Source organism: Etheostoma cragini, chromosome 21 (assembly GCF_013103735.1).
Source record: "Etheostoma cragini isolate CJK2018 chromosome 21, CSU_Ecrag_1.0, whole genome shotgun sequence".
Classification (NCBI taxonomy): Eukaryota; Metazoa; Chordata; class Actinopteri; order Perciformes; family Percidae; genus Etheostoma; species Etheostoma cragini.
The window spans coordinates 17,341,502-17,366,198 of NC_048427.1; the positions used below are offsets into that span (position 1 = coordinate 17,341,502).

The 24,697-nt window shown below is 41.3% G+C and overlaps 1 protein-coding gene across 1 annotated transcript; it reads left to right on the forward strand.

Annotated features, from left to right (window-relative positions):
* Window positions 1-6,953: 6,953 nt before the first annotated feature.
* rfng (RFNG O-fucosylpeptide 3-beta-N-acetylglucosaminyltransferase) lies at window positions 6,954-23,095 on the forward strand. Its single transcript, XM_034860851.1, has 8 exons — window positions 6,954-7,335; window positions 13,317-13,889; window positions 18,162-18,343; window positions 20,143-20,296; window positions 20,439-20,524; window positions 21,573-21,738; window positions 21,993-22,078; window positions 22,982-23,095. Exons 2-8 carry the CDS (start codon window positions 13,383-13,385, stop codon window positions 23,055-23,057), a joined length of 1,257 nt encoding a protein of 418 aa, XP_034716742.1. The 5' UTR covers window positions 6,954-7,335; window positions 13,317-13,382; the 3' UTR covers window positions 23,058-23,095.
* The last annotated feature ends 1,602 nt before the right edge of the window (window positions 23,096-24,697 follow it).

Below are 24,697 nucleotides of genomic sequence, written 5' to 3' on the forward strand. Positions count from 1 at the left end.
AATTAGTGTTGTCAGACACTTCAGACACATAATCACAATCTTAGAATGTCAGTGGCAAAAAACAGCACTTTTAACAGATGTAATGTACATTGGTGGTGCATAACTGTCCCCTACATTGCAGTTTTGTCAGCTGCAGGCCTCTAGCTTAATACTGGACCAATTTCAAACATTGTTATCCTCTTTGGTCACTTAGACAGAACAAGATGGGAAACATAAGTAAGGATGAAAAATGCCAAAATTCAATGGCTGCAGTTCGAACCCTATCCCTGTCCATTTACACTGTACACAGGGTGGACAGTAGTGGAATCCAGCGGTCTAAACCACTGAGGAAGCTTAATGTTGAGTTTAATGTGGGTTTATAAAAGCAAACCTGCATACATTCTAATATGTAGATGGTAAATTCTCTAAAGCGCAACTTTAATTTTAATCCTTCTAAGAGGGAAGATGATCAATAACATGGATCAATGGACGGATTTTGCTAAGGAAAATAAGAACGGACAAGTTTGGCAGGTCTTCTGTTTCTTTGGCAACAAGACTTTTAAAATAAAAGGGACAGGGACATAGGGTCCAATGATATTTAGGATTGAGTGTTGAGAATGACAATCTGTACCCAATATTTTTATGGTGAAATGTATGCATCTATATACAATATATGTATTCATATATGTAGCCCACTGCACATCGCAGTGTTATGTGTCTATGTGTGCTGAAGGATACCGGGAAGTGCTCTGTTTGTGTGTGTGTGTGTGTGTGTTAGGGGGATGGAACAGGGAAATGGCATGTGAAATATTTATTTTTATCGCTATTCATATTTGTACTTGTTTTTATTACTTGTGGATCGATCTGCACCTTGACCACCAAAATTCCCAATTTTGGGATAACAAGAGTTGACCTTGACCTTCTAATGTTTGTAGCCAGTTAATTGATTTTCTCAGTGCTTTTTTCTAATACCCCTTCCCATGAAGTAGCCAACATTGTGCGCTCAATTCATCTTTCCCAACACAAGGCTGACCTCTGACCACAAGTTTTGTAAGATATTCCCAAATGAACCTGAGCAAAATCATGGTTCCTTGGCACTGCCAATGTGCTCTTGAGCAAGGCATCGAACCGCCAACTGCTCTGGGTGCCTTTCCATCAGCAGCCTCTACAGTCCAGCACCACATGCTGCACAGACTCGTCTGTATACATCTACCAGTTGGGTGTTTAGCTATTATGAGGGGTGTTTTATATAGCCCAATACGTCCTATCCCGAGACGTGCAAAAACGGCAACTTATCTTCTCTTTCTGCCCAGTATCTTCCTCACCCAATGTCTTTGAATGTTATATAGATGTATTCCTGTGTAAGTTATGTCCCAGTATTCTCGCCATACTAATTCCATTTGATGCATAAGCACACAAAGCAAACCTTCACTGTCACGGGACAAAAAGACGGACTCAGAAGCACAGCTCACACAGAACACGTTTATTGTGGAACCAGGGGAGAGAGAGAGAGAGAGAGAGAGAGAGAGAGAGGAGGCGGACGTGGACACCGGAGCGGAGGACCGGGGGCTGGAGGGGTAGCCGGGGCCGAGGAGGCGTCGGGGGACCGAGGAGCCCAGGCTGGAGACGCCAGGGAGAACGCAGGCACGAGGAGACACGGATGAGAGGAGTGTAGGCTGGCACAAAACCAGACCGGAGGGAAGGATAACTGAAAAACAAGCACAGGAGAGGTGAGCACATAGAGCTTAACACAAGGAGACGCACTGGGAAAACTCAGGAGGTTCAAGCAAACGTAGTTTCACCACTGCAGCTGAAGCAACGATCAGGTGAAGAGTGAGAGCAGGGCCGGGGTTGAAGTACTGTGGCTGATGAAGATGGCAGGCAGGTGTGCTTGGCGGGAGCAGGTGATGACAACCTAGTCATCACCTGCTCACCTGGAGATGATTGCCGCTGGCAGACTGACGGCAGGTGTTGGTAATCAGCTGGCTTCGGACAGGCGAGGGGGAGGAAGAGGGAGAAACAAAACAAGACAGAAGAAAAATGCAGGGAAAGGGAAAAAAAACAATACTCACGGCCAGCTGGCCCCCAACCATGACACTTCACTTTCTTATTGTACATTCAGTATTATAAATTATGTATTTCAAAACTTTAATCTTGCCTGCATGAGTTCACTGTTTTTATGCTTATAAGCGCTGACAGACTATCCAAAGCAATTAGTGCATTCCTTTTTGTTGTTTTCTTCCAACCATTCCAATGCTAGTATAATAGCCAGAAGTGCATCAGTCTTTATTGATAAATGATCTGTGGGTCTCTTCTTAATACACAAATTACACTGTGGAATGTAAACTGAGGCTCCAGGACGTCCAGGCTCAGGATCCTCCGAACCATCTGTGAACATCAACAACTTCTCTGCAAAGCGTTGTTCAGTATAATACTGTACTATATTCCCAGTATAATCTCTGCACAGACTTCTTTCTCAATTGCTGGATACTTAAATCTACTAATGGCATCACAAACAACCAGGGAGGAATAATTGATGATGGAACTGTTGGACTATATTTTATGTTACCTTAATTTTCTGCTTTTACAATTCCTGTCCACCCAAAACAATAAAAATTTGACTTATTTTTCCAATAATCTTGCTAAATGGTTTTCGTAGGATGAAATATTCCATGGCCTTGTAAATCAACCCAATACAACATCATAATCTTAACTCTCCTAATCCGCAAGGACATGTCCACAATTTCAATCTGAATTGCAGCTACGGGTGATTGGAGAGTTTCTGCTGCAGATATATTTGCTATGCAACCATAATTGCTCAGGACCTAGGACTGCTCTCATATGCGCCCTATTTACATTTATTAATGATGCCCCATTCGCTCCCCCAATCAGCTGTTTGTCACCTTAATAATATATTGCCACCAAGTCAGCTTTTCATCCAATAAAACCCCAATACTTTCACAGTACTGAGAGAAAGATAGATAGATAGATAGATAGATAGATAGATAGATAGATAGATAGATAGATAGATAGATAGATAGATAGATAGATAGATTTGTTTTTTAAATACTCCAGGTTCTGAACACTAGCCCAAAGAGCCCCGTCATCAGCAAAAAGGGATTTTCCTACATTGTGTCCAACCTGTTAAAAGATGTCATTGATCATTATACCAAACAACAGTGGTCTACATACACTACCTTGCGGAGTTCCATTTGCTACTGAGTACTAACTAGGATATAAGTTAGATAGATAGATAGATAGATAGATAGATAGATAGATAGATAGATAGATAGATAGATAGATAGATAGATAGATAGATAGATAGATAGATAGATGTTTATTGATCCCAAGAAAAATGGGAAATTCCGGTGTTACAGCGGCAAAATCAGTCACAAAGCACAGAATATAAATATAAAAAATACTAGGAAAAATATACATACATACAATATACATGAAATAATAATATGAATAAAGTCAAAAGAACAAATATTTGAATATGTACAGGATGGGGAAACAAAATTATTATATTATCTTATATTACAAATATTGTGTACTTATGCACTTTTGCTTCTATTTGTGTCCAAATGACTTAGTTTAAATGAGAAGTCCTGCTTTCAATAACTTGTCAGATGCTTTTTCAACATCACTTCACATCACCTGCTCCATCTCCCTCACTCCTGTTCTCCATTCACACATTAACTCCACAGTATATCAACCACTCATTTCCACTAGCCCTCTGCCAGATTGTATCAGTGCTTTTGCCTAGCTTTCCAGCATTAATTTTAACTATTTAATGTTGCCTACTTTTTTTACCCTGTTCATGGCTTTTGGACTTTAGTTCTGCCTGACCCGGTTTTTACTCTTGCCTGCCTGGAGCTTCAAAGTAAACAACTACTTTCTTAGGCCTTGTGAGTTGTACTTTTGGGTTCAATCGTCTCAGATCCCTGACATTATATTCATTGATTTTTATAGCTGCAGTAATCAATATTTTTATACTAACAATAAATCAAATTACTGTCTAATGTAAGAAGTTGCTCAAAGTGACAAACGCACAGAATCATCAACAACTCCGGAGTTCTTCTCAGCTTTTTTGTGTCTTTCAGCTCATTGTTTTGGTTTTACACTTCACAACTTAACTGTTTCTATTTCAGTCTCAGTTCTCTCATGACTCATTTCCAGGGACAGTAAGCAGCTTTTGTTTTTTTTATGAAAACCCCCGCTTTGTGAACAGGCAAAGGTTTTCTAACACGTTCACCATGACAACTTCATGTCAAAGTTAAATTTACAGCTTGTTCTGCTGCCTGCACAGACAAAAAACGGTTACACTTTACTTGAAGGTATCTACATAAGAGTGACATGCCACTCTCATGAACGTGTCATAAAACATAAACAAGTAGTAAATGTTCAACATAGCTTTTCTTTTAGTGTCATTTGGTTTTGTCATGACAAGTTATGGTTATGGTTAGGGATCATGTGTTCATGACAGTGTCCTGTCACTCTTATATAGAAAACAAGTAAAGTTTTACCCCCAAAAACTATTAATGCTCCTTAAGTTCTGATTTGGTCTACCAAATCCAGATATATTGTTAGAGTGCTTATAGTTCCACTCTCTTTACAAACTACTCATGCATTTTGACTCCATACTTTGGGCCTGGGAGCAGCTGCACTCTGTGTTGCATAATACTTGGTGAAAGCTATTAGACGCCAACCAGATGTTGGAATCAACAAACTAGTACTAGGTTGCCAGTACTTCCATCTTGATGTGAGCCAATGTACTGATATCCAGAATTAATGTAGCTCCTAATGGACATACATTATTCTGTTTTGAAAATATTTTCATATACATATCAGGCTGGCTGGTCAGCTTTGGAAGAATGACTGTGGTTAATTGGGTGTTGCGTTAAATGTCTGACGTTAATTTTAATGTGGTCTCCCTCGCCAGACCCTTCTCCACAGCGCTGCGAAGGAGCGTCTGGTTAGTCCGCACAGCATTCCGGGATGGGAGAAAAACGTGCAATCCCGGAAGTGGAATGTTTTGCTGATACAGACTAATCTCAACGTGACTCATCTCTACAGCTAAAGGGACATGAGGACACCTTTTTCTGATGTGCACTGCTTAGTGGAAATGGGAATGGTCACACCCTTCGATGTAGGAGTGATCAGTAGAGGTCTTTTAATGTTGGTCCCAATCTAACACTGACTATTAGAATACATACTTAAACTTCATTTGCATGAAATCATTTTCAAAAAATGAGCACTGATCCGCAAGGGACTCAAGGACAGTTTGAGCCAATCCCACATTGTTTTCCACCCAAACAAACCAAAACAGAGATTATTCTAAATCCTTGATCATACAGTACTTTAAATCACGTGGACGCTTGCGGAAAACATTAATTGGCTGGCAGCAGCATAATGCTTCACCAATTGACAAGCAGCTGTGGTCAAAATGAGCAGCAATGCGTGTCACTGGTCCTGCACTTCACACTCTATCCTCAAAAATCTAATTTTTCTCCTGTCATGGTTATGTGATCAGAGCTTTTTAAAAATCTGCATGTATCCCATCAAGTGTTAGACACAACAAGGAAGGAACTTGTCACCCAGTGCAACAGTGTGACTCAGCAATGTGTTTTTAATGGTTTTTGGACAATAATGGAGCCACATTTGGCACAGAGAAATAAGATATGCGACACACTTTATTGTCCCTGAGGGGGAATTAATTTGGGGCAAAATGATGCTGCATACCTTACAAACAGTGAACAGCAATCTACAATCAGATTAAAAAAGAAATAAATTAAAAAACTGTTCATCAATAAACGTATACTTACTTTATGCTTTTTTTTTAAATTGATGCCCAGTGGGGACATTACAATTTAGACTTTATTAGCTATCACTACACACAGGCATGAAATGTACACACAAACACACTACTTGTTGGTAGATACAATTATGGACGTATTGGGTAAGCACATGGAATATGTTAATAGGAAAATTAGAAAATATTGCATGCATGCCTAGTGAATGTACCTTATGCAGTATTTCTGATGACGTTAGAATTGTGGGAAAGAAACAGATAAAATAAATATTTCATAATGGATTTTTTCTAGTAGAAGTGCCACTAGCCTATATATACACACTTCTATATATAGGATACTTGAACACCCATGTGTGCAGTAAAAATGTCTGATTGATTTGTGATGTAGTTCTCATCTTCTTAGATAAGATAAATAAGAATCTTTATTGTCATTGCCCATCAGGTGTAAAATGAAATTGCAGTGCATTAAAAGTATAGACAATAAAAGGAGAGAAGTAAGCAGTACATTATTTACACATCATGGCGCGCTCACACTTTATGAATTCAGGGACCTGACAGCCCAGGTAAAGAAACTGTTTTTGAGTCTGTTAGTCCTGCTCTTGAGGCACCTGTACCTCCTACCAGAATTTTCGGAATTGTTTCCCTCATTCAAGCAAATCAGACCAGACACTGCGTTACGACGACCGGCAGAGAGCGCTGAGCTACGACTGAAAGGAGTTGACTTCAGAAACGAACAATAGTCACAGAATCCAGCAATGACTGAGCCCGCTTCAAGTTGACGAAAGTAATATCAATCAACGGCAGACATGGAAGGTTTTCAGAATTAAAGAATTACAATTTAGCGTCAATAAAAACGTCAAGCATTGCAGCCTAGTCGTGGTCGTTGTCCGACATTTAATTTGTAAATAACGGCATAATCAGTTTTGTATTGGCCTAAACGGCGGTTATGAACGTATAAAAGAAAATAACCTAACGTTAAATAAATGGGCAATACGACTGAGTGAAATTGTAATTGTACTAATAGGGTGTTATAAAAAGTTACCACCGTTTATGTTTTATTTACTTGACTATAATAAAACTCGGGCCGCCTTGCTTCTACCATTCTGACAACGACGATCTTTTATTTTGAAAGACGTGACCGGAACAACAACGTTGCTATCATGGCCAGCTTCAGACGGCTTTCCGACATGAGTTTTAGTGGTTTGTGGAATGTTTGGTTAACTAGAAGTGGACGGGCTGGCAGTGAAAGTAACCGTATACTGGTTTAAGGCTTCTTAATAACTTCCTGAACGCTTATTTGACCATTGACCTACTACGAAAAGGCCGAATAGGACCTACGAAAAACGCTGTACGGTAAATTTAAAGTCACGTCGGAACAAAAAGAAAGCGAGTCGAGCAGTGGATCCGGTGGCATTCAGGTTATCATTCAACTATTCGAAACGGTTGTTTTTCCAGTAAGCTAGTTGCTTTTCAGTAAAAGCTATATGCTTCCATCCTCGTCGTACTGGAAAATAACGTCAAATGTGTCCTCCAAAAATGTCATGGTAAGTGCTGCAGCGAGGTCCAAATGCCATTCTTTCCAAAGCTGTTTCACCACGCCAAACTCCATTTGGAAATCTTTCTATTTAGATAGCCCTTGTCAAAGACTGACTTTTTACGTCCCGAATAACAAGAGGAGAACATGGTAAACGTTAGGAAATAAAACTATGCTACTCGTCATAGATATAATATACGCTAATTGAATGCAAAGTCTACTTTTGGAACGGTTTCTCTCAGAGTTCTCACATTTTCAATGTGGCGCTGCTAGTCAAGCAGTAACGCAGATAACATGAGAAATTCTTGGGAAATACGTCTGCCGAATTCAATAGTGTGTCTTTTTGACTCTTAATACCACTTGTGACATAATAATATTGTATGTAACGTTGCCTATAAACAAGGCAATCTTAAATGTTAGCATTTTTAAATGGAAGTAACACAGCTGTTTGATAAGGAAGTTTTCCAGAGCTATCTTAAGGTTAAATGAAATGGCTAAAGTATCAGGAGACATAGTTGGTTTTTATGAAGCTCTCAGTGGAAGCATAGGTGCCCTTTTAAAAAGGTTGGAAATCTCTGTGTAAATGAGATTGTGGGCTTTACAATGGGATAACAATGAGATGTTGGCTCAGTTTAGAAACACTTCAGATAAACTTTGATAGTGGACTAGGCACACTAGAAATATTAGTAAATGTTTTATGTATAATTTGTATTATGAGGTACTGCTTGTTGCCCTCTTTGCTTGCCCTTTCACAATTCCATATTCTTTTATTTTTGGAGGTCATAGGTCAGCTACAGAGCAGCACCCTTAAACTGTTAAAATGTCTGTATTTTCTGTAATATGCATATTTTTCTTACCGTTTTGATGATTGGAAAACGATGAATAATGGTTGAAAGCTGTGGAAATAAATAAAGAAGGGCACTTTCTATTGGCTCTAATCCTCTTTGTGTTTACACATTTTAATTGTCAGTGTAGCCATGTGACAGCACAGTTGTTGTTAAACCTGTATTCAGTGGGGGAAGAAGTATTCAGATCCTTTACTTAAGCAGAAGTACCAATACCACACTGAAAATATTTTGTTACAAGTAAACTTCCTGCATTGAAAAGAATGTAATTATTGTCAGGAAAATGGAATTAAAGGTCCAATATGTAATATATTTACTGTAATAAGTCAAAAAAATCACCCCAATCAGATATTAAGGAAACATGCTAAGTTGGAATACTATATTTTCTGACAGCAATGCTAATGCCAGTGTTTTCTCCTTTTGTAATTTCCATTCCGTGACGGGAATTTCTGTCTGTGTTTTGGCTTGTTTGTTGCCAGTTTGACAGCCAGGCCGGGTTGCCAGATCTACCTGTAGGAACGTAAACCCAGTGCGCTACAGCTGTAACGTAAGTACAGCCATGAAAGCAGAAAACAAAACAAACAGGACCATCAGAGATAGGTAAATATTGGAGATGTATTTGGAAGATGGAGAAGCTTGAAGCACAAAAAGATTCAGAGGTGGCTAATTTCCTCCTGAACAGCTAGCTAGCATTAGCTTCAGGCTAATTTATCATGGCTACTTGGGACAGGGATTTTATGTCATTTTGGGCATTTCTGTCAAACATTTGTGTACTTGAATTATATGGCTAGAGTACCCGAGTTGGTTACTTGCATAACATTTGAGACACACCCATTAAAGTCATCCTGACGTTTTCTGGGCCAATCAGAGTGCCATCTCCTTTTAAAAGCCAGGCGAATTTGTACCATGGAGGAATGCTTTGATGATGGAGGATTTGCAATGTATTATTTTTATATGTAATCTCGTGTGTGTGTGTGTGTGTGTGTGTGTGTGTGTGTGTGTGTGTGACAAGCGTAGTGTAGAGCCTAGGCACATTTCACATACCCTGTTAAAATAACAATGAAATGCTGAGTTATTGACTTCAGACCAGGTTATTGTCGGTCAATGGCGGGATCGCTTTCTGCTGCCGCAAGATAGCAATACGCCCAGAATGCACCTGTTCACACCTCCCTGTAAGACCAGCATGGACACCAGCACAGATGGGCGCTGGTGCGTTTTCTTTTAAAAACAACGTGGCCACACAACAGGGCATTAACAACAGTGTCGGCCTAAAATTAGCAAAGACACTTGTTGGGCTTTGCGCTGCGCCTGGCGCGAGATAGGGCACTGTCCGTCTGTTAATATATTAATTGAGTATTTGTTTGATCTAAATAGACTGTAAAGAAGAGATTTGACCGTTTTTACATTGTTTCAGCATTTCAGTGTGGACAGAGAGCTTTAGCAAAACAACCTAAAAAACACGTTCCATGTAGGACTAAAGCGTGATTTCCTGTTGTCCACGCAGAGCTTTTCAAGAAGTGCGCGTCAGGCTACAGCGTGGAGTCCGGCGTAGGTTTGTTTCTCCATGTACCAACGTAGGTAGCAACAGCGTAGACTTTACGCAGAACTGACTTAAAGTTGCTGTTTTGAGTGAGATCCGGTTTTTGAATGTCTTCTGTCTTCAGTCTCCGGGTGAGCTGTTCAAAATCTGCACGGCTTTCTACGTAACTAGCCGGACAAGGTGGCTAACCGTAGCATTCTAGCGCTAGCATACTAGCTCGTTCTCAATGGCAAAACACTGCTACCACACTCACTAGTTGACCATAATCTCCAAAAGAACTACTTCCTGTCACTGTTTTGCAGGGATTCCACAGGTGGCCCTCGTCTAGAGGAAGTCACCCAGCTAACCCTGCCTTGGACTGACCAAAGCTGGAGAAAGAGTTATCTAGCTGATGGGATCTTATCTAGCTACTGAGCATGTGCGTCTCCCATCAAAGATAGTATAGAAGTGTGATCTCTCACTCTGGAGCTAAAACAGAGACCTAAACAAACCGGGTGAAAACAGGATCTGCAGCAATGTGCAGTTCAACAAAAATATGGTGTGTGTTTTTTTTTTTTTTTTTATTAAAACCATGTAAACCTATTCTGGTACAACCTCAAAATACAATTATGAACCTGAAAAGGAGAATAATAGGGCACTTTAAGAAGTATAAGATTTATACTTCTCAAGTCAGTTCCTCCTCTGGCCTGAGCTTTGAAACCCTCCATGTTGATGCGGTGTGCCTGCTGAAACCCGGGTGGAGGCCTGGCTCGCAGATGTCACTCTTATGAACTTGTTGATAAACTGCTGGCTCTGACTGATGACTCGTACAAAACCAGACTGTATGTGAAAACACTAACCAGCAGGAGTAAAGCCAGTCTGCTGGTGGGGGGGTCAATCGGGATTCCTGTCATCCATTTCAGGACTGAACAGGGGCCTTTTGTAGCGAACAGAAACCAGTATTGGAAACAGATGTGTGGTGGGGGTTATTCCGGGGGGAACATAACAGCAGGTAAGCTCCAGTGAGCTGTAAAATGGGGTGTTAGAAAGTTTTCTCAAAAACTAAATTAGTTGGCACAAAGTGGACACAGTGAGAAAATGTGTAAAAGTGAATATTTAAGGAGTGAACTTTATCTAGAGTAACTTATACAGTACATCACAACTTCAGTTAGACACGTAAAATGACTGCTTCATGTCTTGGGTCTGTAATTATTTAATAATTTCTTAGAAGTTAACTGGACATTCTATTAAACTTGGAATTAATTCTACGGAAATTAAAGGTTAAATAGAGAGAGCTATTGTTACATTTTTTTAATCGATCAACCATCAATCGAGTTTTATTCATGAAGCACCTTTCATACATAACAAAATACAATTCAGAGTGTTGAACAGTGATTAATAAGCATTAGACAAGAAAAAGCAATAATAAAAAAGGAATTTAGAGACTAAAAAGTGTATTTAGAGACTTACTGGTAGTCTCAGTAGTAGTTTCTCATTTATTTAAATGGCAGAAGTGTTAGTGTGGTCCTAACCAGTTTTTCCCATCGTTCCATACTTTGCCGTATGGGATGTGCAGGGTCGGCCATTAAAAATAGTGATACATTAGCAAAACTATTCCATTGTTTGCCATTGACTTTGTGCAGTATCGTATCATAGACTAGAAACTGGTGCATTGCTTTCACAGACTAACTGTTACACACATCTTAGTCTCGCTTTGCCGGACCCTCCTCCAAAGCGCGCTGAAGGAGGGTGCGGCTAATCCACACGGTATTCAGAGGGATGGGAGGAAAGCGAGCTCGGGTTTAGCGGAATTTCTTTAAACTAATCAGAATCGTCACGAGTGGCACAAAGCTCCGCGCAGAGCCTCTGCAAAATAGTCCTGCGAGAGAGAACTCCAGTTGGACAGGTATTCTAGCTAGCTGTCTGGATTAACCCTGCAGAGATCTGAGGACCAGTTTACCATAGTCCTCAGAAATCCACAGAATCTAAAATTCCAACACAAAGAAAGCGGGACATGCGGCACTGGAGCAATCCCGGAAGTGGAACGTCAAGGATATAGACTACACACATCTTAACTGAAACGTTTCATTTTGTGGGGGGCAAATCCAGCTTAAGAAACTCACACGTAAATTAAAACCAACAATTCCTACTTCACATTATTCTAAAAATATTAATTATAGCTGCTTAAAGCAGAATTAGGCAGAATATACAGTTCCCTGACTTTACAGAGCTTTGTAGTGAGTTTCACTATAAATATACTATTTTATCGTGAAGAAGCTATCAAAATAAGGCCAGTGGAGCATGAAACTCCTTCATATCTCTGTGTTGACCGGTTGATTCCAAAATTATTTGGTTCATGACAATTGGTCAATTGCTCATACCTGTTAAAAGTCAGGGCACATATATTTAGAAGAGCTCTCTTCAAAAGGTCCCATATTGACAAAAGTAAGATTGCCATATTTGTTTAATAATTAAGCAGGTCGAGGTGATATGCAGATAATGTGAAAGAATCAAAACATTGAGGGCTAAAATGGAGCATTTTAGACAGAGGCTGACTTAGGCCTGCACCATTAATCGTTATAAAATCGCGCTGTGAGTTTAAATAGACTGTATAAATTAGGTCTTAATGCTCTCCCTTCTCTTTATTGAAGTCTCCATGTTTACTGTCGGCTTAAGGGTCGTTACAGAGTCAACGCGAGTGACGCGCTCCCTTTCATAGTCTACACAGCAGACGCAAGCGCCACGGGTGACGTGTGAAGTGCAATACACCGCTCACGCAACGGGGTAGCAGAGACGGCTGATATTCCGTTCAAAATGGCAACTGAAGAGGAGTGTGTCCTATTGCTTAGTTTTTACATACATTTTTTACGTACCGCCTATCCAACAATGAAATGGTGACAGTGGTATAATTAATTTTCATATGAAGGCTAATGAACTTTGTGAACATAACAAATGTCAATAACAAATGACGCCAGTTACAGTAACAGCATGTAGCCTACAATATTGGAAGGGCAAATTAAGTCAGATTAAAAAGGCTCATAATGCCTCATGAGCTGTTTGATGTCCTGCTGTCAAACAGCGCTTTTACTCCTCTGGGAGATTTTGTAGAAAATGGCACAGGTAATCAGAAAAAGTGGCGTGTATGTCACTCCTTTCTCTTTCCCTCACCCGCTCTATCTCCCCCTATCCCTCCTTCTCCTTGCCGTATTTCCTGCAGCCTATCCTAGATCCTGGATCCATAATCGGCCTGACGCTTTAGCTTCCTTTCAACACCACGGGAGGCTGGTGATGTTGGGGGGGGTAGGGGAATAAGACAGGGTAACTGCAGAAACGGTCGGCTGTATTCAAATCTTCTTCTTTAAATATAACATATACTTGAAATAACTTACAGTACTTGCAATGTCGCCCCCACCGCAAATGCATAGTATTGCATGCATTGCGTAACAAAAACTGTGTCACCACATTTTGTTACGCGTCAACGCATAATGGCGGCCGAAGTGTAGTGATATGTAGCCTTGCGGACACATATGCGTACGGACGCGTTGACTCTGTAACAGCCCTAAGAGTATGATTGGGGGTCTATATATTATACTGTATGTTGATGAACCTTTCCCTTTTTCTGTGTAGAATTCCATGTGATGGTGTGAGGATGGGACAGGGTGGTGTTGGAAGTGACTGCAGCCCTGGAGGCTGATGAACCCGCTCCATTGGCCAGTCAGGATGCACATAGCTTCCGTGGGTGTTAGCAAATTCTGCTTCCTGTTTTCCCTTGCATTCTGCGGCCTCCTGCTTCTGCTCATCCCTGCCTTCCAGCCCCCGGCGCGGCAAGTGGACCTGCCTCAGCCCCGACCCCAAGTCAGACCTGCAAAGGCAGTCCCATCACACCTGGTTGAGGTTCCCGGAGTGTCTGTCCATGTCGGGGAAACTGACTCGGCCACAGAGTCTAACGTGAGCTCAGCAGAGCAGGGGAGATCCGTTGACACTGAAGGTACCAGGAATGATATCCATAGTCCCAAGAGGGGGATGGACTCCAAAACTGTACCTCTCCCTGGAGGAAAGGGTGGTCCATTTTCAGGGTCTAAGTCCCGGGACCGGTTAGAGGTTAAGGACATTTTTATTGCAGTGAAGACAACCAGGAAGTACCACAAGTCAAGACTGGAGCTGCTGATTCAGACCTGGGTTTCCCAAGCTAACGACCAGGTGAGGAGAGTTGGATTTATGTATTTATTTATCTATCACAAGGGAGATAATAGTTAAACAAAGTAAATCAAATACGATAGTGCTAAAAGGATTTGTTGATTGACGGTATTGAATGACTATTCCAATAATCAATTCATAATTTTAATAATTTAACAAGAACAATATTGGATCAGCATGTGCTTCTCAAATTGTTGCTTCTGTTTATCTTAGAGAGCTGGACTGTTGGACAAAACAATTGGTAGTGTCAAAAATATTTTTCCTAATTCAGCAGAATAGAATCAGTATGCTTCAGGCATTTGCAACTCACCTGGACTGAGACATGAAGGCATGCATTTCTCTGCGGATTATAAAAAAAGAAACCCAACTAACTATATATTTTGGTAAACTTTTTTTTTTTCTTCCGGGTTGAAATAACAGGGGATGCAAATCTCAGCATCTATAAAATTAGTTCTGTTGAATAATGCCTCCACCTCTTAAGTTTTTTTCCATCACGTTGCAATCAAACAATGTTGTCGGCTCACGTGTTGTGCTGTTTTAGCTCAACATTGTGAATTTCATAGGCCTATATGTAACACTTACCTGGTCAGACAAAGGAGGGGATGTAACCTAAATATGTATGGAAATGGCTTTTTAAAAAGTCTTAAAGGTATCGCATTTAACTTGAGGATTCCTAAATATACTCCACCTTAAGAAATGCATTTGTTAAATTCTGTGGTAGATGACAAATATCACTCTCCATAACCACTGTTACACAAGAGCTGAACTATCCAATATGGCTGCCAGGGGTGTGGTACAGTACATAAGCTATAAAACCTCCTAAAACAATTAGGGGTCCAAGGAATTTCATAAGGAATTTTTTTTTTTTCACTATTTTTCTTCTCCGCCTAAAACTCCCACTACAGCATAAACCTTGACCTAGGTGGCGCTAAAGAAGTAAAAACGTGTTTGGCCCTTTAACTCCCAAAACCTATTAATCCTTGTATTCCCTGGATCCAACTGAATATCCCGATAAAGGCCATGCCCATGTCCGCCTAGACTTTTGTGTAAAATGTTGGGATTTATCAAAATCCTACTTTGCCAAACTCCTGCTAGATCGTAGCATCTCTAGTCTGACTTGACACAAAGTTATGAAAATAATTTTTATAGGATAATAATTGCACAAATAACGCACTGACAAATGTGTCGCTAACTATGAAAACACAGACTCAGGCATATCTCAACCAAAATAAATGTAATACGCAAAACTTTAGATTCTTGTTTGCCATGAACTTCCATGTCCCCTACACATTTAACGAAAATGGGCCACTAGGGGGCGCTACAAGTACAAAAGATTGATATATCATTAAAGGCTCATCTGATGTTTTTACAAAATTTGGAGGGTACCATCTAGGGCCACTACTGAGTCCACACCCACAGTGGGGTACTGATTGGTCAAAGTGGGCGAGGCCCATGGTACCCACATTTAGTTTCACCACTTACACTATTGTGAGCAACTTTAAATCTACAGGGTAGATGGGTCATGGACCTAGGTGGCGCTATTTTTTTGCATTTAACTCCCACATTGCACAGTAGAAAACCTTTCATTCACGTGTTCCTAGAATCAAGCTGAACAACATGATATAGGCCACACCCATTTCTAACAGTAACAGTTTTTTTGCCAATTTAATGCGCAAAACCCAACTTTTTTTAACTCGTCCTAGGCCGTGTGACGGATCTTTACGAAACCTGGTACATAGCATCTCAAGATGGACCTGACCAAAAGTTATGGAAAGAATTTTGCTACGTTAAAGTATGCGCATTTGACGACCAAACAAATTTTCCTAGCTAGCTACAACAACTATATACAGCGAGCTGCAGCAAAGAACTAAAGATCATTATTCACCATCCCACTACAATGTTTTGTTCTAAACATCGGCCATTAGGGGCGTTATAATCAACGTAGTTGTTTTTGTCAATAACTCAATGCATTTAAATGGGAAATTTGTGATTGTGAAATCTCTGCCACAGTAAATGCCATCTACACAAAATGTGTGATATGTGTTCGGCATGCTGTTCCAAACTGTACAAAATTTTGCAAAGATCGGCCATTAGGGAGCGCCGTAGCTAACATAGACCAGTTTCGTCCCTTTTACTCAATCAATGTTATAGGGATATTTGCAACGGCAATGTACCGCAGACCTTGCGGCTGACACTTCTCGATATTTACAGACGTTTGCCTTCCCACTGTTACTCTTTGGGTCCCGCTTTTGCACGCGCTCTGGGTCATCGGGGGTGATAGGCGCAAGGAGGGTTGGACCCCATTACTGCTTGCAGTTCTAGTTCATGAGTTGTGATCATTAAAGCTATCAGCTGCATACTGACAGCGGGTCATAAAATTCCAAGCTTTTAACTAAATAAGCACCTCTCATATAAACACATTCCTGCAGCATGTACCGGCTCCTGTGGTGACCGGGTGAGGCAAGACGCAGAGAGCAGCAGGGCTTCACATCAATGTCCCCCACTTTGTATATGGATTCAGGCTTACACAGTGATGCTAGTGCTAATGGATTTGGCTCTTCCCTGCATTCCCTGTTTGTTGTGGTCTTTAGGGTGTTGCCTCATTTCCAACAAAGATTCCACTGTGATGCCGTTAGGTTTTCCTCACTGACATTTAGTGGAACCACAAGACATTTATGACACCGCCTTGTGTCAGAATCCACTCCTATTACAGTTGTTTATAGTCACAGAAGATAAGCAGTGTAACATTACTGCTGCAAATAACCGGTTAGGCAGCGCTAAAGGTGGACCAGGGTCTCCTGTGTTTTGTTAGGTGAAATTAATGTTGTTGTTTTTTGCACACCCCTGTATACATCAGTGGGGCTAAGGTGGAGCATGTGAACAATTTTAGGTTGCTGGGAATCAGCATCACAGAGAACCTGACTGATATTGTCACATGTCGGATTCAAACCCTGGACCTCTGCGTTGAGGCATAAAAGTATATGTGTGCCTGTTCTACCAACTGAGCCAACCCGGCTATGTTTCTTTAGGAAACTTAAAGGTGCAGGAGGGCTCTGCAGCGAGCGAGTAAAACAACCTAGAACATTATGGGTACCCATCTTTCAAGCATCAGTGATCTTGGTTAGGTGAGGTGTCTGCGCAGAGCCCAAAGAATGCCAAAAGACAACACTTACTGTTCACCCTGTGGCCTTCTGGCAAGTGATGGAGAATTATCAACTGTCAATTATCACCAGCCTACAAATCAGCTTTTTTACCTCAGCCTGTAAGACTCTTCAACTCCCCCGTCTTTTTCATTTTTCTTTGTGTTGCATAAGGGGACCACGACTGGGATTTTGTTGTGCAACCCTGTGTGTTGAATGACAAAGCATTAGCCTTAAGCAGAGAACCTTGAAATGAATTTGAATCTTGAAATAACTGCGAGAACTTACTGTTCAGAGAGCGACCAATAGAGCAAATAGTCATTACGTCGTCCAACTTCCAAAACCACAACATATTTCAGCAGGGCGCCCAAATGATCTAACCGAGGAACCAGGGAGATATTCATCAATCATCACAACACCACACCTTCACAGCCTGTATTGGTGGTTTAGGAGCCTGTAATGGAATATGGTCTTTTACATTAGACTCCATCAGTCTGTATCAATCCATATGCTTGTTTTAACGTGGTACAGCAAAGAAGCAACCTTTGCAGACGTCCATAAGCTGAGAATTAGTTTTACGGGAAACTGGGATAAAAGTTCTGATTATTTTCTTTTTTTAATGATCTGTCATGGTCTACAAAAGCTCAGAAAATAGTAAACAATATTTAAACTGAAGTCATCATACCCAAAATTTTGCAATTGACAATCCTATACAAGAAAAAACTACTTGCTACTCCGCACAACTTGTGTGTGTGGGCATTTTCACCTTCATTTGACAGATGACGTAGAGGAGATAGAGGGCTTTGACGTGCAACAATGGTCCCAAGGTTGTGGTTTTGTGGCATGAGCAGTAATAAGTAAAGTAGTGGCCATTAAACTCTCCAACAATCAACCATTGGATCAATTCAGTGAACTGCTTCTGCTATATTTTGAGCAGTTGGGGTGGAAAAAATAAATTGTCCACCCCAAAAAGAGTGAGCCCACTTTCCATGGATAGTTTTCCTGTTTCAATGTGTTTAACCAACCAAATCAAATGGAAATGAACAGAGGCTTTGCTTTAAAGAAGTCCTAAGTACCTCATATGAAGTTTAAGTACCAATCACAGATCACACTGTGACCAGCTCTGTATTGATAGCTATTAAAAGCAATTAGTAAGTCCTGCTGCCGGACAAAGAGCTTCAGTGTGGAGAGATGGAGGTTTAACTACAGAAACACTCTGCCCCCACTTCACCCACAAATGCCACGGTCAGAGAGGATGGAGATGTTCCAGTTCAGTTTGTGCTCAACAGCTCTGCTCATACCGGGCTCTGTGGCCAGGTCAGCAGTGAAAGGGCTCCACTGTGAGGGTCGATTCACGTTGTACGCGGCATGCGCTGTGCTCGCCGCTAGGTTGCGTCCAACTCCCAAAATGTATTTGTTGTGATTGCCGCCGGGTTCAGCGCAAAATAGGCAAGACTTTCTACATTTACATCGTACATTAGTCAATATTTGAATGCACATCACATCTGCGTCCGGTGTTGCACCAAGGTAACTGAGGAAAAAAATGCAACATTATTCTGATTGTATTTCAGTGGAGACATGTCCATGTTGATTTCACATAGCTTAAACAAACCTGAATGATTTAAATTAAAAAGGCTACAATAAGCTACACATCTGGCCTGCCTATTATGGTGGATACATGCACCCCAGCATAGTTTTGCGTCTGAGGTTTCTGTACGACCTTTAAACATTCACTTAGACCGCGCGGTTAAGCGGCAAACAACGGTGAAACGACCGTGAGGCTGTTCTGTGTTAGTGGTCAACTGTAACTAACCATGTACTATCCGCTACTGGCAGGCAGGCTGTTCCCAGTTTTTTTAGTTTTTTTATTACTGCTCTTGGGTCAGTAAAGCCCCCTCGTGTTTACTGCCTGTAAAATTGAGACCTGTCTTCATGTAAATATGTCAGCGTAGCACTTCAACTCCACCAGTCTGTGTGGTTTGTGTAAAGAAGGTGCATTCACATAAAAAGACAATGGTTATTTAATAGAAGCTAAAGGTTAAACCAGCCTTACCCGGGTTATTAGATGATGTGTATCGAGGTTAATGCCTGCCTGCTTGCTTGAGCTTGTAAATGTAAATGTGCTGTATTTATATAGCGCTTTTCCAGTCTTAACAACTGCTTAAAGCGCTTTTACATTTACAGGAAACATTCGCCATTCACACACATTCATACACTGTGGCCGGGGCTGCCGTACAAGGTGCCACCTGCTCATCAGATACACACTCGCACACATTCACACTCCGATGCGCAGCACCGGGGGCAACTCGTGGTTCAGTGTCTTGCCCAAGGACACTTCGACAATGACTGCAGGGGCGGGGATCGAGCCACCAACCTTCCGATTGGCAGGCAACCGCTCTACCACTGAGCCACAGCCGCCCCAGCAGCTTGTCTGCCTCTGTCTGATGTACACTGTACACAACTAACTGTCCATGTAGAGGTCTGTGGAAAATGATCATTGAACAACATACCGGCTCAAAACTGTCTTTTCTCTGTAAAAACTCTGGCACAACAGAACCTAAAGACAAACAAAAACACAAATAATGAAACAATTCACTTATTATTTAACCAGAGCAAAGATAACTCGCTTAGATGTTGAAATTCTCTGATTCCAGCTTCTCTAATGTGAATATTTTCTTATTTTTACACTCCTCCACAAAAGGAATCTAAATACCTTTTGAGTCAAGACATTTTGACCGATCAACATACCGTAATAGCAAATAGCAGCCCTACTCTCAACTTATTTGGTTTCCATGCCGACAGCGCGCCTGTTGGTAAAAAGATGCACTCCGTTTAAGCGGTGTGCAGTGTTGTGAAATGTGCTCTTCTTCTACTTCTTTTATTGCAACTGTCTGGCACTATTGTGTTTGTCAGTGTGACTGATTTTGGCTTCCTCATCTCGCAACTGCACACATGTCCTCATTTAAAAGAAAATAATGGATCACTGTATTGTGTCCCAGGTGTGTGTGTGTGTGTGTGTGTGTGTGTGTGTGTGTGTGTGTGTGTGTGTGTGTGTGTGTGTGTGAGACTGCAGTATACATTTGTACTCATGTATATTCTGTCTCTGTGTGCTGTAGGTGGTTCTGCCACGTGGATGATGATAACTATGTGATCCTGCCCAGCCTGCTGCGGCTGCTCTCCTCCTACCACCACAGCCAGGATGTCTACCTGGGCCGACCCAGCCTGGATCATCCTATAGAGGCTGCCGAGAGGGTCAAGAGTGACGGCTCGGTCGGTCTGCTTGTACCTTGTTAAGAGATTCTGGTTTCACAAACCAAAATCAATGAAGCAAAATCTTTGCGACGCCAAAAAAACATTCAACTTTTTTAAGCAAGTACAGCCCTAACAGCTGGCTGTCTGTGTCTCATTTCAGGTGTCTGTCAAGTTCTGGTTTGCCACAGGTGGAGCAGGTTTCTGTATCAGCAGAGGCCTGGCACTGAAAATGAGCCCATGGGCCAGGTAGGTCAGGCACTCACCTGGTCTTTGAACTAATTCAAGCTGTTATACCTTCTGATGCCAGGGTACCCACTTTGCTGCATTTTGTCATAAAAAACAAACATTTTTTATGTACAGTAAGAACAACCCTGTCTGTAAGCTGTATTTGGTCCAAATGTCTGACCCATCCCAAAAATGCCTTCACACTAGAACATCACCAGACCAAACAAAATCCTACATTTAACCCTGATGTGTTCCTATAGATAGAAGGGCTGTGCCAATGCACGATATCATCAGAAAGTCAAGTGTGTTAGCGTGCAAAGCGCCGCAACAACTGGAAACTTTGTCCATTGTCCGACTGCTATTTCATCACAAAATCCACTTCTGAGACTTTTTCACGCAAGAAATCAAACATGTAGAGCTAAAAAAAGGGCAGTTTCACAAAACGTGATGGCTTGTTGCAAATTTAGTCTGACTGTGTTGAATTTCAAAGCTCCACAGTCTAACGTGACGGCCCCGGCCGGTGCCTGCCGGGGTCGGAGCTCTATCAGGAGACTCACGGACAAGAAGCGTTTAGTTCTCTGATCGTTTGTTTAAATAACACAACACACACATCTATTATAAGATTAACAGGAACCTGTGGTTTATTCAAAGTTATAATGCTCTACAAGGGATTAAGGTAACAAGCTTGCTGACCCAGCTGTCACTCACAAACCGGCACAGCGGGCAAAGGGAGAGCGGCTCCTTGCAGAGAGTTAACCATCTTGTAAATAAATGATAACATGTCTACCTCTATGATAGGTGCCAATTTATGCTATCCTCCGTGCTCAAGGGCGCATTTAAAAAAAAAAAAAAAAAATGTATGCACTTATGAACCTCTTAGAAAATGGACAGCGCCCGAAACGAGCACACACGCCCATTGACTTTGCTGAGTCGTTGGTTCCTTAAAACTGGGCCCCAAATTCTTTAAATGTACCTTTTACGTTTACGACAGGCTGCTGTAAACGGCTGTTGGTGTGAAAACACACTTTTAAATGCTTCTTAGGCTGAAACTGTGTCCCCTTGCTTTCAGTTTGGGAAATTTCATCAGCACGGCAGAGAAGATCCGACTGCCAGACGACTGCACCATCGGCTACATCATCGAAGCGCTGCTGGAGGTGACCCTCACACACACACACCTCTTCCACTCTCACCTGGAGAACCTACCGAAGCTGCCCACAGACACGGTGCTGGATCAGGTGAGTGTGTGGTTTTGTGCACAGTACAGCCTCGCATTGCCACCCCATACAGTACATGTCAGTCTGTCCTCCTTTCCATGAAATAAATTGATTAAGTTTGTTGTCATGAAATGAGCTTTACAGATTGACTACCTGGCACTTTTTATATGAAAATGTCTGCATCCGATTTTATTTTTTATTGTTTGTGGTTTTTCCTGAGCTCCTTTCATCATTTCTCCAAAGTTAACGGTGTGCATTTTCTGTTTGTTTGGCAGGTGACTCTCAGCTTCGGAGGCTTTAAAAACAAAAGAAATGTGGTCAGCATTGTTGGAGGCTTTTCCCTGGCTGAGGACCCCACAAGGTAGGCATATTAGTAACAATCACTGATATTACTAATATGGCCCTTCTGTTTCTCAAGCAACAACATCAAAGCATCTTTCGTAACCACATCACGATTCTTTCTACCAGTCGGGCCAGAACAGGCTTAAAAAGTAGTTCAACCTCTGGTACCGTGACCATTAGCATTGTTCTGAGGCAATCTTCAGGATCGGTATCGCAAGGGATCAAAGCTTTTTAATGGTACTAAGTTTTTTGTAACATTTTGTCTTGTTTTTATATCTGTAAAAGCTTTTCATGATAGAACTCTGATGAAGATGTAACTCTACATCGAAACGTTATGCACCTTTTAAAAAAAATAACATATACATTAAGAAGATATCTGTGTTGCACCGCCGATTCTTATTTTTTTTTTAGTTTATCCTTCTGAAGTGTACACTGGCTGCAGAGTATGTGGACATCTGAATCAGAAAAAAAGTTACAATTTACACTACATTAATTACACAAATTAAACATTTCAAATGAAAAAACAAATACAGAAACAAATACATTCAAATAGCTGAATGGATTGAGTGCAGGATGTGAAAAATGAATATAGGCCGGTTTCACAGTTAGTGTTCCAGTTGTGTTGGATGAGGTTGAAGTCAGGTTATCCACATCAACTTGTACCATGATGGAGCTACTGTATACAACTTCTCTTATCAAAAGTAATCATTGGGCTCATCTGCAGTAATATTTAGGTAAGTACGTTTTAGGTCAAGTCAGCACATGTCAAAAATGGTGACAACAATCCTTAAAACATGTTGTGCTACACTTTTTTTGTGTGCGTAGGAATCCCTTTGATGGCTTTGTACTCTTGGAGACACTGAACACTTTGCTCCTGTGAGAGAAGTGAATTTGTCCCTGATGCTCTTCTCTTCCCATCCAGGTTCAAGACGGTGCACTGCCTTCTGTATCCAGATACTAACTGGTGTCCAACGCTCGCACATCGCCACATAAACTGAACAACGCTGGGTTTTTAAACCTGTAGCACTCACACCTGTTTTTTGTTACCCCACAGAGGCAAAGCTATTCAACAGGCAAGATGTATATAACTCCTTTACTCAGTCTAAATAGGTGGAACCAAAGAATGATTAGTTTCGGGTTACCGGAGCGTGCATGGGGGGGAAGCCACTAGTGGCCAGAGCCGTATTTACCCCCTAATGTAAATTAGCTTTTGAGAGTTGACTATAAAAGTTAACCTCAGCGTTCATTAACAGAGATACACCGCAGTCTCTTAGATAGTTTGCCAACTTGTAAGTTCATGGCATGGCCATGGTAGAAATGTTTCAACTTAATTCTTGAGAAAACGATTTTTTTCATGATTTTCCCAAAGCTTTCTTAGCTTGGTCATTGCTATCAAGAAGACTCCAGCTAGAGCTGTGAAAGACCGCCACATTCATGTTGTATGGTTTGGTCTGTAATCCCGATCAGCAAAATGGGGGAAAAGAGGAGGCATGTCGTCTTCCTAGTTTTTATTAATGTTATTTTACCAGGTAGTTACCAAGGCGAGCAATTGGAGTTGAATAACGGGTGGGTTTTCTGTTTGTAAGAGTCCTAGCATAGGCTTTGCCACTGTAGTCAGGATCCAACCCTGCACCCTAGTTGCCAAATAGGCCAAATGTTGAAAAACAGCTTTTGCATTGCGTCCGCTGTTGTGTATGTGGTGTGTTGTGACGGCTCACTTTGAGGCACACTGCAGTTGGATGTTTCTTATCTCAAAGCTCTGTGGAACTCAGTTACTTCTCTCCTAAAGTCAAGAGACACGACTTTTGTCTTTGAGTTATTTTTAGTGAGGCAGTTTTTTTGTGTGTTCGTGATTCAACCAGGGGAAATCCATGCCCAGCTAAGCAGCCACCGAATAGTGTCTCCATCTGGACCCTTGACCACCCCACAGACTGTATCCCAGCACATGGTGGTACTCTGCTGGTCAAATTAACTCACAGAGGACAGAGACAGGAAGTAGGCCAAATGGAAGCCAGTACTTTAGCACTCCTGCTAAATGTAGATGTAAAGTTATTTTTCAAACTAAGCAAGCTAGTTATCTTAAAGGATAGGAAAGTCTATATAAAGTATTCAAAAATAGCGTGCATATCTACAGTTCTAGTGATGCATGTCAAAGAACTAGTTTTAACCTTTTCTACTTCCTGCCCTTTATCATAGGGTCAATGAAGAAAATATTGGATCCTTTTGCTCCATCCAATGTGTTTTAACTTTAAATGGGCTAGGTTAGTGGCCAAGGCTACAAGAGTGATAATCCTAAAATCTGAAGCTTCCCCGTAGTTCTAAATGACTATAAAAAAAGGTTTCTGCTTTGACATTCATGTTAGCCATATAGCTAACGTGTACTTTAGAATCTAGTGGCTCTTTTGCGCAACCAATGATAACCCGTCTACAAAAACTGGTTCTGAAACTTCACTCTGCCAAATACTACAGTGTGAAGAACCCGGCAGTATAACCATTGCCCTGAGTTCCCTACTCTGTCAATGAGATAGGCATAGATGTTTGAGTGTTTAATGAAAGGTCTCACTGGCCGCCGTCACAAACCACCATCTCTTAAGGCTCTTAAACACCAACCCGATAATTGGCCGTCGGACAGTCTGGC

What these genes read in the sequence shown, in the direction of transcription:
- rfng (XM_034860851.1), top strand. Translation starts at nt 13,383, where the DNA reads ATGAACCCGCTCCATTGGCCAGTCAGGATGCACATAGCTTCCGTGGGT. An exon ending in ATACCGGGCTCTGTGGCCAG is followed by an intron (nt 18,344 to 20,142) that starts GTCAGCAGTGAA and finishes TGTGTGCTGTAG; the next exon opens with GTGGTTCTGCCACGTGGATG. An exon ending in GGGTCAAGAGTGACGGCTCG is followed by an intron (nt 20,297 to 20,438) that starts GTCGGTCTGCTT and finishes GTCTCATTTCAG; the next exon opens with GTGTCTGTCAAGTTCTGGTT.